At 41.8% G+C, this 16,025-nt stretch overlaps 1 protein-coding gene across 1 annotated transcript in view; it reads left to right on the top strand.

The window, feature by feature from the left end:
- Positions 1 to 16,025, top strand: part of ARHGEF38 (Rho guanine nucleotide exchange factor 38) — a gene marked incomplete at its 3' end in the record, with an annotated part of 36,048 nt that overhangs the window by 10,392 nt on the left and 9,631 nt on the right. Inside the window, exons 2-7 of the mRNA XM_082282702.1 lie at positions 393 to 583; positions 3,044 to 3,167; positions 7,442 to 7,589; positions 10,324 to 10,341; positions 14,337 to 14,536; positions 15,041 to 15,174. Of these exons, the coding sequence (XP_082138828.1) occupies positions 393 to 583; positions 3,044 to 3,167; positions 7,442 to 7,589; positions 10,324 to 10,341; positions 14,337 to 14,536; positions 15,041 to 15,174 (815 nt within the window). The remainder of the gene's footprint in view (positions 1 to 392; positions 584 to 3,043; positions 3,168 to 7,441; positions 7,590 to 10,323; positions 10,342 to 14,336; positions 14,537 to 15,040; positions 15,175 to 16,025) is intronic.

The following is a 16,025-nucleotide window of genomic DNA, read 5'->3' as shown; positions in this document are numbered from 1 at the left end:
TTCCCATCCTCCAAATCATAATAGATGTCAGACCATGACTGTGTTTTCAAAGGAGTAGAAGGGCATCAGCTATCCTTGAATTTCAGTGGGACAAGAATCAGACTCTCCTGTGCTCCATTGAAAATTTCTACCTGATACATAACATCAAAGCCAGGGGACCCCGTGATGGGTTATCCCCTTAATGCCAGAGGATGATTTGCTTTGGCAAACCCAGGTCCACTTTTAGAAGAAGGAAATGGGATGACATTCAGTCTGATTTGGGTTTGCCATTTCTTATGCTTCTTTTCCTGCTCACTATGGCCATTTGTCCACCACCCACGGTCATGCAGGGCAAGCTGGGTGAGCATGTGGAATTATGACTTTCCTCACAAATCTTTCCCTCTTTTAAACAGAAAAAATGGCTCCACAGGCAGTGTCCTTCACCCCTGCCACTTCGTCGCAGGAGGACGAAGAAGAAGTCAGCAGACGCATGATGGCCAGGAGGGTGAAAATCATCACAGAACTCATGCAGACGGAGAAAGACTATATCAGTGACCTGGATCTCTGCATCAAAGAAGTGATTCAGCCCCTGAGAAACAAGCAGGTGAGTGCCAGGGGTGGAGGATGAGGCAGTGATGCCAAGGTCTCAACTCAGCCACATTCTGCTTGCGGACAATCTCAATGCAAGCACAAGAGTCAGCGCAAGAGTGACGTGGGTGCTGGGAGAGGGTCTGGAGCCAGTGCTCCGGGAAGTGATGTGTCAGGGCTCTGGTGAGGAGAGTGGAAGGTCAGATATGGTCCTGACCACTTGTGCTGCACTTGTGTAAAGACTGCATCGAGGTACTTGTCCAGAGGTCAGCTTGGGTATTATATCCCTGCCTACGGGCTGCAGTAGCAGCTTCCAGCTCTCCATACTGCTCTGTAGTTATAACACTTGTTACATGCCTTGGCAGAGGTTTACTGGTACATCCAAACCCAAGGTTTTTTCCACAATAGAAACTGGAATGGCATGAACCTCTGCATCAAGGTTAAATTCAGTTGTTAAGATTACTTTATCCATCCTTTCAGACAGCTGTGGTGGATAAATACCATGCTTGACAGTCCAGTGAGCACTTGGGAAATTTGCATTCAACACAAAAGAGGTACACTTAAGAAAAAAGACTCATAAATTACCTTTCATGGGAAAGATCTTATTAGGCCAATGATACCTATTTTCTTTTTCAGCTGAGACTTCAAAGAGCACCTTTTCCTCAACAGTATTTCAATTTGTAGAAAAATGGTGCTGGGAACAGAAGAGATTGTCTAGAAACAGACTTGTGTTTGTGAGGCCTAAAACATAGCATTCACAGAGGCTGTACAAATGACATTTTCTGCAAATATAGAATAAAAATAATTTTAAACAGACCTTAACCCAGGTATTTTGTATTAAAACTGTATTAAATTGGTGAAAAAATACGGGTGCAGAGGCCAAAGTGTCTTTAGATGATGTTGGCAATGCCTCTTAACCTGTAGCGTTAACGCTCCTGCAGGACCTTTTTGCTGTCCTAAAATTCTGACAGAACTTGTTCCAACCCATTTTCAGAAGAACCGGCATCTGCTAACTTAATTTTAAGGAGTTCTTGACTTCTTCCTCCTCACTCTTTCATCCACTTAGAAGGAGTCTCCACTTGACTTCCTCCCCAGCCTGGCCAGCACTTAGCAAGAGTATTCCCTGGTTGAACTTGCTGAGATTTTTGACAAGTGTGCCATATTCCATCACTTTTTTTCACCCAACTGAAAACATTCATTTTCATTCTATCCCTTGTCACTTTGTTAACGTGTGGAAGTGTCCATGCACAACGTAGTTCCAAATACTATGTAGACATGCTGGGAAGGAGGTCAGAAGTCCTGTGCTAGATGTATACAGGAAAAGTAATTTATAGATTATAACTGTCTTAATTTAATAACCTCTGCACTTCTGAAAAGCTTTCAAGAATATTATATGTTTTTAATGCTAGCTCTCCAATAAACTACCATATTGAAACTTTGTAATGTGTTTAGAAAATTGGTCTAGCAATGAATCTCTTTCATATTTCCAAATGGAAAAAACATGTTTTAGGCCCTATAATGCTTATAAAGAAATTAACTGCATCAGTACTGAAAGCATATTCGTGATTTTGTTACAATAGCATGCAATTTGATCCTCCTGGGCTCTGGTAAGCTGCTATGTAAATCAGCAGTTCTCTTCCAAATGGAGAGGTAGGTTCAGGGACTATGAATATGAGTGATAGAAATTGGTCTTTTCTTTGTTCTCAGTATGAGCACATTACCTCTGGTTATCTCCAGTGGTCCCTGAATAGTAACTATTGCCCTGCTGTGCAATGAAAAGTATGTGTCCTGGAAATCTTCTGCTTCCTGTAAGATGAATAGGGACACAGAACCAAATCTTCTGTTGGTAGAAATTGATACAATTCACCGAAGCCCATGTTGTGTGCCCAGGCTCTGTAAGAAGTTCTTTAGGTTGTATTAATATCCAGAATTGTGAAAGTGTTTGTTTTAGTGGAAGTTATATGATCTTGACTTTGGTTTTATAGGACGACTAACTTAAAATGTCACCAACTATCTAGAAGTCTTTGTACCTGGTAGCTGGCGCCAAAAGCCAAACTCTCAGTTTATGTAGAGGCCTCTGATAGTGAGTGGTAGTCAGGGAATCAAACCCACTGTCAACTATTGTTTTCCTTAGTGGGAAAGTAAACAAACATTTCAAAGCCAGGAGCTTTTATTTATTCAGATGATAATATTTATTTCCTTCCTAGGTAAACAGTTTCAGATTAGGGATAGTTCAAAATAAGGTTAGAACCACTTGATAACATACCCTTTGTTAACTGTGTCAACCATATTATACTAATGCGAAAACTGTGTATGTGTCCTTGAAGTCACAAGGAGGATGTTTATATGAGGTTTTGCAGACGTGGTGCTTCCTGGAGTGTTGAACATTCAGGGCATAGCAAGAGAAGCTCTCTGCAATACACGAGGTCCTTCTTTATCCTTTGTCAATAGCTGCTTAATATTTGTATTCCATTAGATTGCTCGCTTTGACGTGGATGGCTTGTTTAGCAACATTGAATTGGTCCATCAACTATCAGCCAAACTGCTGTCATTGTTGGAAGAAGCCACAACAGATGTGGAACCACCCATGCAAATAATCGGTATGTTTACTGTCCTCTTGAGTTCTACAAAGCTACGTGAAAGAATAAACATAACACTCTCCTGTCCTCTACTCTCATCACACTTAACTCATACCCCTTGCAGAGGCTGGCAGGCTAGAAGCTGTCCAAAATGACACAGGAAAAATGACATGTGAAACCTGTCCAGTTGCTGTGCTGTACTTGTATGATTATGATGCTTTTATTTTCCATCCATCTGGATGCTGAGGGGGAGGAAAGAAGGAGAAAATGAATTTAGAAAGAGAGAAAATATGCAGCACTGAGTTATACAACTTACTGCTGAGATTTGCTTCATCTAGTTTGGTATTGCCTACCTAAATCCACTTATGCTGACTCTAACTCTTATACTGTATACTCAGAGTTGTGCCATTCAGGAAAAGCATTAAAATGTTTGGAAAAACCAGCATGTCACAACCCCAACCCACCCCAAACACTGTAAACATGTATCTACTGGTGATACAGTTCATGTAAGAGGCGGTTAAATGTGCTTGACAGGGACATGAACAGTAGAGAAAGCTGTAATGAATCTGAAGTTTGTGGGATTCTGTGTGGGAATGTCTGTAGGGATCACGGGTATTTTCAGCAAACAGGTTGGCCCTGGATGTCACAACAATCACAAGTTCTGCAGGTCAGGTCATGAACATTAAGGCTGTGATTCACTTGACATTCTGGCACAGCTGGAGAGATTTAAGAAGTTACCACCACGCATCAGCTCTCCCATGACTGCTTTTTCAGTGCAGAGGCAGTAGGTGAACCACCTTAAGAGATCAGGTGAGAATTCTGAATTTGCTTCAGTGCAAAGTCAAAAGTTTAAAAAACTAAACAGTTCAGCTTAAAAAACTTCCAGCTGTGATTCAGAGGTCGAGAGAGGTTCTTTCTTTCCTAACCTGACCACATAACGCAGGTAACACCTTATAAAAAGTCCCCCTGTCCTCGCAAATAATCGGGTAAAAAATATTGGTTGCCACTTTACTAAGAAACAGGATATTAAAGCGTAAGAGGCTTGGGAAAAGTATTAATCCTAGCACGTCTCAATCTGCTGTGCCAAGGCAACAGCTTAATGTAGTTTGATACGTCTGTGTTGTTTGGTGGTATTTCAGTAAAAGTGCATCATAATGAGTCATACCCTTAATAAGCAATGTTCTATTCTAGCAGGAAGTGCCTTTCTCACAGCCAAGAGAATCATTCTATTAGTTTCTGCCACATTCAGAAGTAAAGACAAACAATTTCATCCATCTGTTAGGGTGTATTTCTCCAGAATCAGACAAAGAGCCATGAAAATGCATGGGATCATTGATCATGGAGTTGGCTAACTTACGACAGGAAAAAGGTTGTCAAGTAAGGTGTGAGGCATTCTTCCAAAGGCTGAGACAAAAACTGGGAGAATAATTGCATCACTATAAGCTGTAAGTTAGTAGGTTTATTTTCCTCTAAAAGTACATCAAAGTAATAATTTTGTTTTCAGGATCTTCAGTGTGAAAGTTGTTGAAACCAGTCTATAGAAAAAGCATGCCCATCATATTCTGTCATGTTTAGTGTATTTAAAAATCTTGTGCTGAAGTATCTTACTTTGGAAGGCAACCCAGTCATGGTGAGGTTGAAAAGAACTGATAATTCACTGCTTTGAAAGCAAAACAATGTTGTTGCTCACATTCATGTCTTATTTTAGTCTCCGTTCTCCACACTTCATGCTATGTCCACATTGACATGTGCTCCAGTAGGAGCAGACTTGCAGAGTGAGAGTTTCTGCTAAGCAGATGGTATCTGCACTACCCATTACAAGAGGTCTTACTTCAGCTTGGCTGTAGCCTGTGCCTGTGGATTGAGATGCCCCTTTATGGTTGGACTGCATAAGATGTGCCCTTGTAGTGTGTCTTCTGGTAATCGTCATCCTCAAAGGGATCCAGTTTGTGTCACTGTGACTGCTCCACCACACAGTCAAGGCATGAGAGATGAGAACTAATGAGTGATTGGTTTCAAAACCTGTCTCCTAATCTGAGCTAAAATAGGTTAAATACCTTTTGTAGTTCTCTCCTGAATTTCTTCTCCTCTCTGTTCTGGACACTGCATATGGAGGAATATGAAGACTTAGCTTTAGCTATGAGACTTGTCCTTCCTCCCTCTCCTACTGCTGTCCACAGTGAAAGCACCACTGAGAGCAACAGGGAGAAATTGTTTTGTTACTCAAGCCTTTCTCCTAGGAATTTCTCTTTGAGACTGATGACCATCATACTCCAGGAGAGGCATCAGGTAGTTTTGCAACTCTCAGGGTATTTTTAAAGCCGTGCCCAAATACAATGTGGTTTTGGTCTATAAAGCAAGTTGCTACAGTGATACGCCCAAAACTCATCTGATTTGGTCCATACAACCAGAACCAAGACGGGCTTTAGGTTTTAAAAATCCATCTTCTGTTAAAAAGCCCTCTTCATGAAATCAGCACATAATTTTTCTCATCATTGGGCATCAATGAAAGTATCTGTCACTGTGGCACAATACTTCAGTGAACAGAACTTGCCCAACTCTTTCCTCCTGGAGAAGATAATTTTCAGCCTCTAGTATATACTGAAATGAGTTGTAAGGCTACCTTGCATTTTTCCTACTGAAAATGTGACCTCACTTGAAGGCTTAGCATAGTACAGACCGTGCTAAGCACTTGGAGCCGCATTTAATGTTAGTGAAAATTGTGAGAGCTCATCACCTCTGGAACCGGGTGCCAAGCATGCAGGATCAAGGTTGAGGCTTGTTAAGGTTTCCCCTTACGTTGTTGCCTAAAAAAGACCTGTGTAGAGTTAATGGGAAAGCCAGGATGCAATGTGCGTTGGTAGCCATCAGCATTAGCAGTAAGCACAAGACAGAGAGGACAGAAAAAGAGCATTTAACTATAGGAATCTGGTGCTTTTCTGACTGTATCCTTACAGTAACTAAAATGTAGTGTGGTGCTCTTAGCTCCTCATTGTTTTTCCCTTATTTGCACCCTGAAACCAACATGCATTAGACAGCCCAGTTAACCTTCTCTGCTAGGGGAAAAACCCAGAGCTGTGTTACTGTGGTAACTGAATCATTTTTCACTTTAAGACGGAGCAGTTCAATGCAATGTATTATGGAACAGCACACTCTGGTCAGGATGAAACATGCAGGATGCCTGACAGCTCAGCACTTGCTCTGTGAATGAATAGTGAGCTCCCAATTAACGCAGTGTTCAGCTTTTGACTTTAATAATCATTGCTATAACTCAACAGGAATGTTTATAAACATCTATTTGGACTGGTTGCCACATAGATATAATTTTCAGTAAATGCCCAAGACGGGAGTTTTTTAGCATTGCTGTTGTTTATTATACGCATTTCCAAGGATGCTGATCAGGGGGCTGCTGCATAAGGGTGTAAGGACCGAACAAATATCTCAGCAGAAGAAATGAAGCATGCCTTCCCCGCTTAGATAATATTTCTTGCACACACAGAAACAGACACGAGAGTTTTAGGCTGAGAGAATTAGGTTCCAGAAGTAAATGGGAAATGAGTGTAGGACTACTTTAGTGCCTCTAAAATTCCCAACTGTTTTTTATGGGAAAATGGTGGTGTGGAGGTCTGGAAATGGAAGTGTTCTCCTTCTTCAGTTGAATATAAACCTAGTATTATATAAAAATGGCTGTAATCCATGGTGGTTTTATTTAATTAGGGGAGGGGTGGAGGTTTTTCTTCTGTCATGTGGAGAAAATTCTCTATTCTAGGTCATAACAATTGCCATTTCAGGGTTTTGCAAAACAGATAAAATTGAAATGGCTAATGGAAGATAGAGCCATTATTCCTGTTATTACCCATTTAAGTTCATATTCATGAAAGAAAGTCAAAAGGAAAACTAACAGGCTTACATTCATCCCTCCTGCCAGCCCATGACACCAAAATGGTCTCCCTTTATTACTTAAGCTCTCCTGTGTGTTTTCCACTGAAGGGGCATTAAGCTGGGCAGTGAATTAAGAGGTTGTGTCTGAAGGGGTGTGAGGTATAGAGATTTCATGCTTTTTCCCTGAGGGAATTTTTGTGCATTAACACTGATATAATGGTGCCTGGCTATGACAAAGATGAGCAGCTGAGAAATACATGTAATAAATAATGCACATAAACATGCAAGATCGTTTCTAAGGGAAGTAAAGTGGAAGCCAGCCCTTTTAGCTCACGGCTAATGTGGTGGAATAATAAAACTCCTCCTGAGATGCTGTTGTCTGACTTGACATGCTTTGTTTTTCTCCTTAACAGGGGAAGTGTTCTTGCAGATTAAAGGCCCACTAGAAGACACATATAAAATCTATTGCTATCACCATGATGATGCACACACCATGCTGGAATCCTATGAAAAGGATGAAGAACTGAAGCAGCATTTAAGAGACTGTGTACAGTCCTTAAAGTAAGATCTTTTCAAATGATGATTTCCGTCCATAGTCAGTTGCCTGGCAGGGAACATTTTAAATGGATGTAGATGAAAGGTCCCCTGTAAATCCGGAGTTTTATAAGGCTTGCTGGGAGCTCTGGCTTATGCTGCTTTCATAAAAAGATGACAAGCCAGGGGCCATGATTAGATTTCTTTCTCTCTAAGATGGGCAAAAATAGCGCAAGAAAGGTTGCTCTTTCCTTAGTTTCAGTGCCCCATACTGGCAAAAAAAAAAAAAAAGCCTCATCATATCATGGGCTATTGGAAGCACCTTTTCCAGCTCGCAGGAAACTTGCTGCCCCCTGTCTTCTGCAAGTCTACTCCTTGAATTGGAATGCAGAGCTACTCAACTGCACTGGCATTTCCGGGCCGCTGCTGCAAGGCCCCAGGATCTGGAGCTGCTGTGTAGTTCCCACCTCCTCATGGTGGGGGTGTTTGAAAGCGATGGAGCAAGCTGCCAATTCCCACCAGAGGGAGGTGCTTTGTGCTGTGGCTGCAATGCCGGCCTCTTGGGAAAGTGTGTCGAGAACTGGCGATGTTGCTGGGAATGTACATCAGCAACACTATTTCAACCACACCCTAATTTGTGATTGGTCTGCAGAGATCTGTTAAGACTTAGGAGATGGGAAGTATGTCCAAGTGAAATCTGGAAAGAGTGGTGAAGGAAGATATTAATAACACTAAAAGAGAAATGTTTGCTTTGAAGACAGGTTATGTTGAAAATGAAGCCTATTTTGTGCAACATGTCTGGCTATTAAATATATAACAAAGCATATGTGCAGGGTTCTCAGGTTTTAGCTACCCTGGAAGTTGAAAGAAATAAATTTTCGTATAAACTCAGGCCTTCAGGCTAATGGATGGCCAGGTATCTCCCCTAAGTGGGTGTTTTAGTGCTGATGCCTACAATATTATTTCGTGACGAATCAAGAGAAGCCACTACTGTCATTCATTTATCCCTGCTGCTGAGGAAAGGGGACAGGGAAGGAAATTTGAAAAAAAAAAAATAGCATCCATGTACATCCTAGGGTGGATGTTTCCACTTGAATTCCAGAGCTAGCAAGAGGTGCTCCTGTTCCAAAATCACAGCTGGGCTTTGTGAAGAGAAAGGATATTTTGTGCTGAGCCACTGTAGCCTTTGCTAGCAGGAAGTGACAAGGACTTCCTTACAATGAAGCCTTTTTTGTCTTGTTCTTTCCTGATTAGCCTTTAAACAGGAACCAGTGATAAAAGCACTGGTATGTGTATATTACGTTGTGATTTTTCCCAGTGCCTAAAGATTGCAGTCAATTCAACTAGTAAGACCTGAAAGTGCATGCTGAGATTCAGAACCGTGGTCATCTAAACCTGTTACTACCCATTGGAGAATATTTGCCCTAGGAAGAAAACTATGCAGGATTGTTACCAAATAAGTTATAGGCTGTTTTCCATAGAGAGACATAACAAACTGAGGGCTGGTGCCAAATATTTTTGAAAAATGTTTACTTGTTAAATATTTTTCTTTTCCCTTGGAAAGAATATTGTTCCACTTTGAAAAATCTTAAATGAGCTGACATTAGTAGGGGCTTCTGTTCCTCTGCTGAGTAATATCTGACATGTGAAAAACAAGTTCTATATCAGGAGCAATTTGAGAGTGGCACTCTGCACATCTGTACTGACAAATCAGATTTAATTAGCTATGTTGAGATTCCTATTCCTTTTGACTGAAGAGGGAAAAATTCATCCCAAAATGTAGGTGTCTGCATTGGAGACATGTGCAAATCCAATTTCTGTAGAGTCCTGTGTTTCAGCAGCGATTATGCAAACTGAGGATGTTGTTTGCTAGCCTAGCCAAAGAAATGCAGCTGGTAAAAATGAAAGGATGCTGGCAACTACCTGCTCAGCTTTCAGCCTGAAGTAGCTGGGTCAACTATTACAGGGGCAGAGGGACGTCCTAAGCACACAAAATGCTGACAGTGCAGAAGCAATGAAAGCAGCAGCTTCCAGATGCTCAGCTAGGCACTGGTGGGCCAGGAGATAAGACTGCAGGCAGTCAAAAAAGTGTGGCTGAGGATGTGATGTCAGGAAAGCCTAATGCAGCGATGGAGACATTTGGTTCTCTTGCATTTGAGTGAAACCATACCATAAGGAAAACATTCCATGTACATGTTTGCAAACTACAATTTTAAGTCCCTGGTGCTTTCAGTATTTATATCAACATCATCCTTCTCTGGAGAGGTTTCAGTTGATACGTAGTCTACAAAAAACTTAACAGCTTCATTGACTCTACACCCTAAAATGCTGAAATGTACTCTTTTTCTTTTAAAAATAAATTTCTGTTTAAAGAGAGTAGACAGAAATGTATGTGAAGTGTAAGAATGATGTTCAGTTTTACTTTTTGTATTAATGGCTTGATGTTACTTACTTTTGTTAGCAGAGTGATCCAAACTTCCTTCTCTAACAGTGTGAGGACAAGGCTGGGTCTCACAGCCAAAGCCAGGTTTCTGACAATCCTTTCTCATGTGGGGCTGTCCATTCAAAAGGTTATAGGGTCAGATTCACCAGTACCCTCTGGCTGTTTTATGCAGTTCTGCTGACACATAGCAGACATAAACCTAAGTTAACTGGCCAGTTACAGCTATTCTGTGCCACTGAAGTGTATCTGAGAATCTGCCTCTGTATAAGTCCTCTTAGGAGGAATCTAATGCATGTTTTGTTTTCTTCTCTTTTGCAGAAAGAGATATGAAGAAGAGTAAGTACTATGCCTTTTTTACCATAAGCTAGTCTTTAAAATATCCTTAATTCATCTTTAGTATGTTTAAAGCCATACAGGTGGAAATTTTAAGAACACAAGCCTTCTGTGTCAGTATAACCTGGAGAAATTTCCAGGACATATGTAGATTGCTCTGAGGTCTGCAAGAGTGCTTGTCAACAACATAGTGTCAGTCTTTGAAATCCAGCTTCCTGCTACGATTTAGGCAGGCCCTCAGGTAAAACTGTTTCTAAGCTGACAACCCCTTCAGTAGCCCTATATGAGAAACCCACCTTAGGATCTTCCCCATGACAGTGACTGGAAGAAACCAGAAAAGAACAAGTTCATCGCAACTTAGCCAGAAAACTCCCCCAGCCGCTGATGAGTTGTGGTTAAGGGACTTCTGTGCCAAATGTGACATCTTTGAAAAGCTGTAAAGGAGAATTTATCACAGCTGCAGTTTCTGGACATCCAGCAGGTTTGGGTTCATTGAAATGTAGCACTGCCTGTAGTTACCTGCAGTGAGAGGTCAGAGGAGGGGTTGTCTGAGCTGAAGAGAAAGATTACAACCCCAGACAAAATGTTAAGAGAAAAGAGGAGCAAGTGTGGTGTATATTGGCAGGAGAGGAAGAGACCTGTAAAGTCAGAGAATTTGTCAGTCAGTCAATTGCATGTTACAACTATGATCTGTATAAAATACACCTAGAAGGACTTGCATGTTGAAACTCTACAGTTGGGGGTTTCAAGCTTTCATCTGTGATAGAAAATAGTTTTTCTGCCTTTTGTTTTCATAAGGGGTATACTCGTGTACTCCTGTGCCACAAGGAGTGGGACTCCAAGAGATACAAAATATTCACAGGGTCACAATATGATCATGTGAGACAGCAACACATACATAAATCGCACAAGACTGGCTGTTCTGCCTTCTGTAATCCTATCAGATATGAAGGTTTGGTTTTCTCCTTCAAACAGTTTCCAGTGGAGTGTAGGAGATAACTCACTTTCTGAGTTTAAAATGGCTCTTACAAAGCAACGTGCAATGAGCAGGTTTAGCTGTGGGACCCTCCCTGAGCTTGTCCTACCTCACTGGCAGGACACTCAAAAGTCCCATCACCTGCTAATCAGAGGCTGCAGTCGCAACAGCCCTTGGGCAGGACTGCTCCCAAAAATCTGATTAACGCTGAGCTGGAAAATACAGGGTAACTCCCCCCAAATGGTCTGTGATGTTGCTGCTCCCAGACGGCTTTTCATTCAAGCATGATCAAGAAAACAATTATGTAAATACCAGACAGTGGTGCCCTTTGCTAGCAGCTCAATAGGTTAAATTCTGCTTGGATTAACAACTGTGCAGCCTCAGTGAATTCTCTGGGTTTGCTTGAGAGACTTATGGCACAGTGAATTATTTGCCCTACATTTCTTGTACTAAAATAAAGCCATGACAGTAAACCATGAAGCCCAAGACTCTGAGTCCTGCTGCAGCCTGATTCCTGCACACCATTTCAGAACTGGCAAGCTGCATATCACACTAGCCTCAGCCTAGCTGTACCATAGTGGCTGTCATGTTTGCCACTGGACCAAGCTGCTGAGTAGTGAGAGCAAATGAAACTAAATCCTGCCTCATCTGCCTTTGTGTAGTTCACCACCACGGGCTTTTTAAACAGGTGGGAATGTGTCAGTATTAGTGACTTTGCTTTGTCGGGAGGCAGGAGGGAGGCTGTGCCGTGAAGCTCACTGCAGTTTGCCAGCTGCATTTACTGCAGAGCTACAGTAAGAATTTGCTGTGAGATTAGTACAGTTACATGTGACTTAGAATACTTGCTAAATTCACAGTAATGGGGCAGAAGGCTGAAGTAGCATCACAAATGAATTATCAACTTAATTTTCTGCACAATAGATGTCACAAGGCGTTTCTCTCCTGCTTGAGTCGTGTGGCAAGGCCATGTCCTGCCAAGCAGCCAGTGGGTCCTAACGGGGTGCATTGCAAATGGGACTCGTCCAGTGAGAGTGGCTATCTCAGCTAATCTTGCTGGGGAGAATTAGATGAGTCAAACTTTGTGGCATTCAGTGCCCCAGGGAGTCATTATCTTATAACAAACCTGCTATCTCTCACACCATATTGCAAGAGTGTGTCATGCAGATACCGAACAGAGGGCTGTTTATCACTTGGGCAGCTGTCCAAAGTGCAACTATATAAAGAGAAGACACTTGAAGATTTTTCCATTCATGAGGCAGCTTTTATAGATTTGCATTCATAGGGCTTTTCAGAGAAAACAATAACAATTTAAGATTTTTTTTTCATTATTGCTGCCAGAAGCTGAAAGAAGGAAAAACAGCTCTCTATTTAATGTAAGATACAGGGGAAATAAGGGGGATTGAAATGGTGAGAAGGTTTTGGGATATGAAGAATACTTAAAAGGCATCTACTGTTAATTTTTTTTCATGCAGAACTTTTTTACAGATAATGCCTGTTTGAGAGAGATGGTTTAAATATGCAGATGTCTCTTCTCAAAGGCATTCAAATTGTTAGTTAATTAGTCGGCAGTAAGGATTGGCTCTTGTACTTTTTACACATATAAAAGTGGGAATGAAGGGGGTTTTTTCTTTTACTCTTTCTGCTGCACAAAACAATGGATGTCAGCCTGCAAAACCAAGTGGCTGTTCCCTATTTTTTGTACTTTCCTTCTACATTGTGTTATTTCATCTTTCCATATGCCGAAATCCTTCTTTGTCTATGCTTAACTCTTGCATAGTTAATGTCAAAAAAACCTTTTCTGCTCCAAAAGAGCTTTTTTGGGCATGCAAATGGAAAGCTTGCTGTGCTTTATTGCCTTCCACAATGTTACCAGCAGCTCATGTTTACTTTCAATGGGGAGGTGCCAGGTAGCTGGTGCTGGAGCTGTGCCTGGTTTGCTGGAGTGTGCTGTCATGAGAGGAGGCCATGGACATGTCTGTCCTGCTGCTGGAGCCCCAGCAGTGACTGGCCCTGGTCTTGGCCACCTGGCCATGGGAGACCCCATGTTTCTACCAGCTACATGGAAGGTAAGGAAGGCACGTGTGGCTCAGTCCTTCCCTGTTTCCTTTGAGGCTGTTCTGACAGCCTGCAAACTGCACAGCCTCTCCCATTCCAGCCTGGAGAATGTAAGCAAAGGCTTTTGTCTGGAACCGGGCTGGAGCCTGTGTTCAGCTGGATGGGGGCCCAAGAGCTCAAGGTGGCCTTCATGGCCTGAGCCACTTGAATGCCTGGGGATGCTGCTCTGCTGCCCCTGCCCAGCCAGTGGGGATTGAGCCTAGAGTCACAGAGCATCCCTGTGCCCATGCTGGAAACTGTGGCTGTCCTACTCTCATCCTTCTGCCACCATGGCCAGTTGCCTGCTTTGCCTGTATGCAAGGAGGCTTCCAGAAGGTTGGATCAAGCCTGTGTAAATATCCTGTGTGTTCAACATTTCCCCAGGTCAGATTTGATACCCTTTGGAAGCTCAGGCATCATTAGAACTGACTGGCAGCCAGCAAAGAAAAACCACAGATGAAAGACAGTAAAGCTTAAGGGTCACTGTGCCAAGTCAGGGATGTTGTGAGAAGGGATGCACTGTGAACAGGCATCCCAGTTACTCACAGAGTGGAAATGTTGCAATTTTAAGCCTGAGGGCCCAGAGCAGGATGTAACAGCCCTGCTCACACGCATTTCTCAAACTTCCTGTTATTTGTTCTTCCACCTACATCTCCCTTCCTGGATGTTGTGATGTGTAAGTTATACCACATGCACCTTTAGACTGAGTGGGACAGTTTCAGAGGTAATGTCTAAGCAATAGTCGGCTAAATTCTGAAAACACAGAAAATTCAGACCCAGGGTGTATTTCTCATTGAGGGGGCGACAGGAGGGTTTCGTTTGCAACACCCCTGTTCCCTCACAGATGTATCTTATTTTTTGACTTGAGTGGTAATTGCAATTCAAGGAATTTCTCATTTTGTGACAATTTTTTTGGTATAAATTATAGAGGAAAGCCAAACCTAATAGACCTGGGATCCCTGTTGATCAAACCAGTGCAACGCCTGATGAAATATCCCTTGTTGCTCCATGAGCTCTTGAACTCAACTCCTGCTTCTCACCCTGACCACAAGGCACTGCAAGATGCCCTTTTTGTTATGAAAAACATTAATGTGAACATCAATGAACTTAAAAGGAGGAAAGATTTAGGTAAGAAAAGAGCACAGTAAGTTCTTTCTTTGTAGGTTTGGGCTGGCCATTACATGACAGATTTCAACTCCAGATATTTCACTACATCAGTTTTGCCTGGTGCCACCACCCACCGTTGTGTAATATCCTGAGTTTCAAGAAGGTAACAGATGCGTTAATGTCCCTTGTCCTCAGCCAACTGTCTTACCTGACTAGTAACTCCAGTATGAACACAGGGAAAGAATTCATGTTATATTGTCTGTAATGCAGTTGCAAACACTGATAATAAGTAGGATGCAGTAATAGCAATATTTTTTATAGACTTGCCACATTGAAGCCCTAACTTCACTCTTCCCAAGGCTAGTGTTGATAATGGGGTTTTCATCTTTTTGAGCATTTTCATACAAGACTACAGCAAGTGACATCAAAGTGTCTGCTCTCAAATGGTTTCATATTTGTGTGCCTGTCCCCGTGAAAAGTCCTGCAAATACAGACTACTGATGTAATGAAATTCTCTGTCTGCAGTGCTGAAGTACAGGAAGAATGATGATGATGAAACCCTTAAAGAAAAGTTTTCCCGACTGAATATTCACTCCATTAGCAAGAAATCCAAGAGGGTTACCAGCCATCTGAAAATACTGACGAGGGGAGAACCTCAGGTACTTACTCATCCAACTGCAGATTTGCATTGACAGCTTCAGTTCTGCTTTTGTACTGGGTGTTTTTCAAAACGTGTAGGAAATGGAGTTTGTGGTGCTGCTTTTTTTTCCTGTCTAATTTATAAAGTCATTTTCTGACTGTCACAGAAGACAGGAAAGATTTTTGTGATTGAAATAGAAAATAAAGTAATGTGTTCTCCACCTTTTCCTTTTTTACTCAAGAGTTTCTCAAACTTCTGGTCTTCAGCAGAGAGGAAGTGAGCACTAGTTTTGTGAAATTCAGCCTGAGGTCAGCATTTTGCAGATACCCTGGCAATGATTATTGTCAAGGCTGTGAATGTGTTCAGTCCATCTTGCTCATGTTGTAGCATTAAAGTTCAGAATCCACCAAGGAAAATGAGCTATACCTCTAATTAGGAAAGGCCACAGGGTTTGCCTCTACATGTGTAAAGACCAGGAACCATCAAAACTACAGACACAAAGAACTCTCTGATGAGTCTGATGGGTGCTGGGTGGCCAAAAGAAAAATGCTCCTTCATAATTTCAAAGTTGTAATTCAAAACCTAGCAGGATAAACATTTTCAGGAAAGCTTAAATCGAAATCTCAGAGAAAATCAATTACAAATGACCTTGAAAGTGATATCCAGTGTACCTCACTGCACGAGATGGCTGATTATACAAGGTTACTTGTCTTTCTAGATGTGACTTTACAAGATACATGCAATTTTTTCCTGTTTTGTTTTTTATCAGTGGTTTCCCTCTTTCTCTGATACAAACTACCCACATTTATGTTTTCTGTTAATTCATTTATACAGTGGAAATTTTTTGTATTCAGAATGTGACAGACACCA

The sequence above is a fragment of the Coloeus monedula genome (assembly GCF_965178545.1).
Source record: "Coloeus monedula genome assembly, chromosome: 5".
Taxonomy (NCBI): Eukaryota; Metazoa; Chordata; class Aves; order Passeriformes; family Corvidae; genus Coloeus; species Coloeus monedula.
Note: the sequence above shows the minus strand (reverse complement) of the source record. Positions and strands in the feature narration are given on the sequence as shown.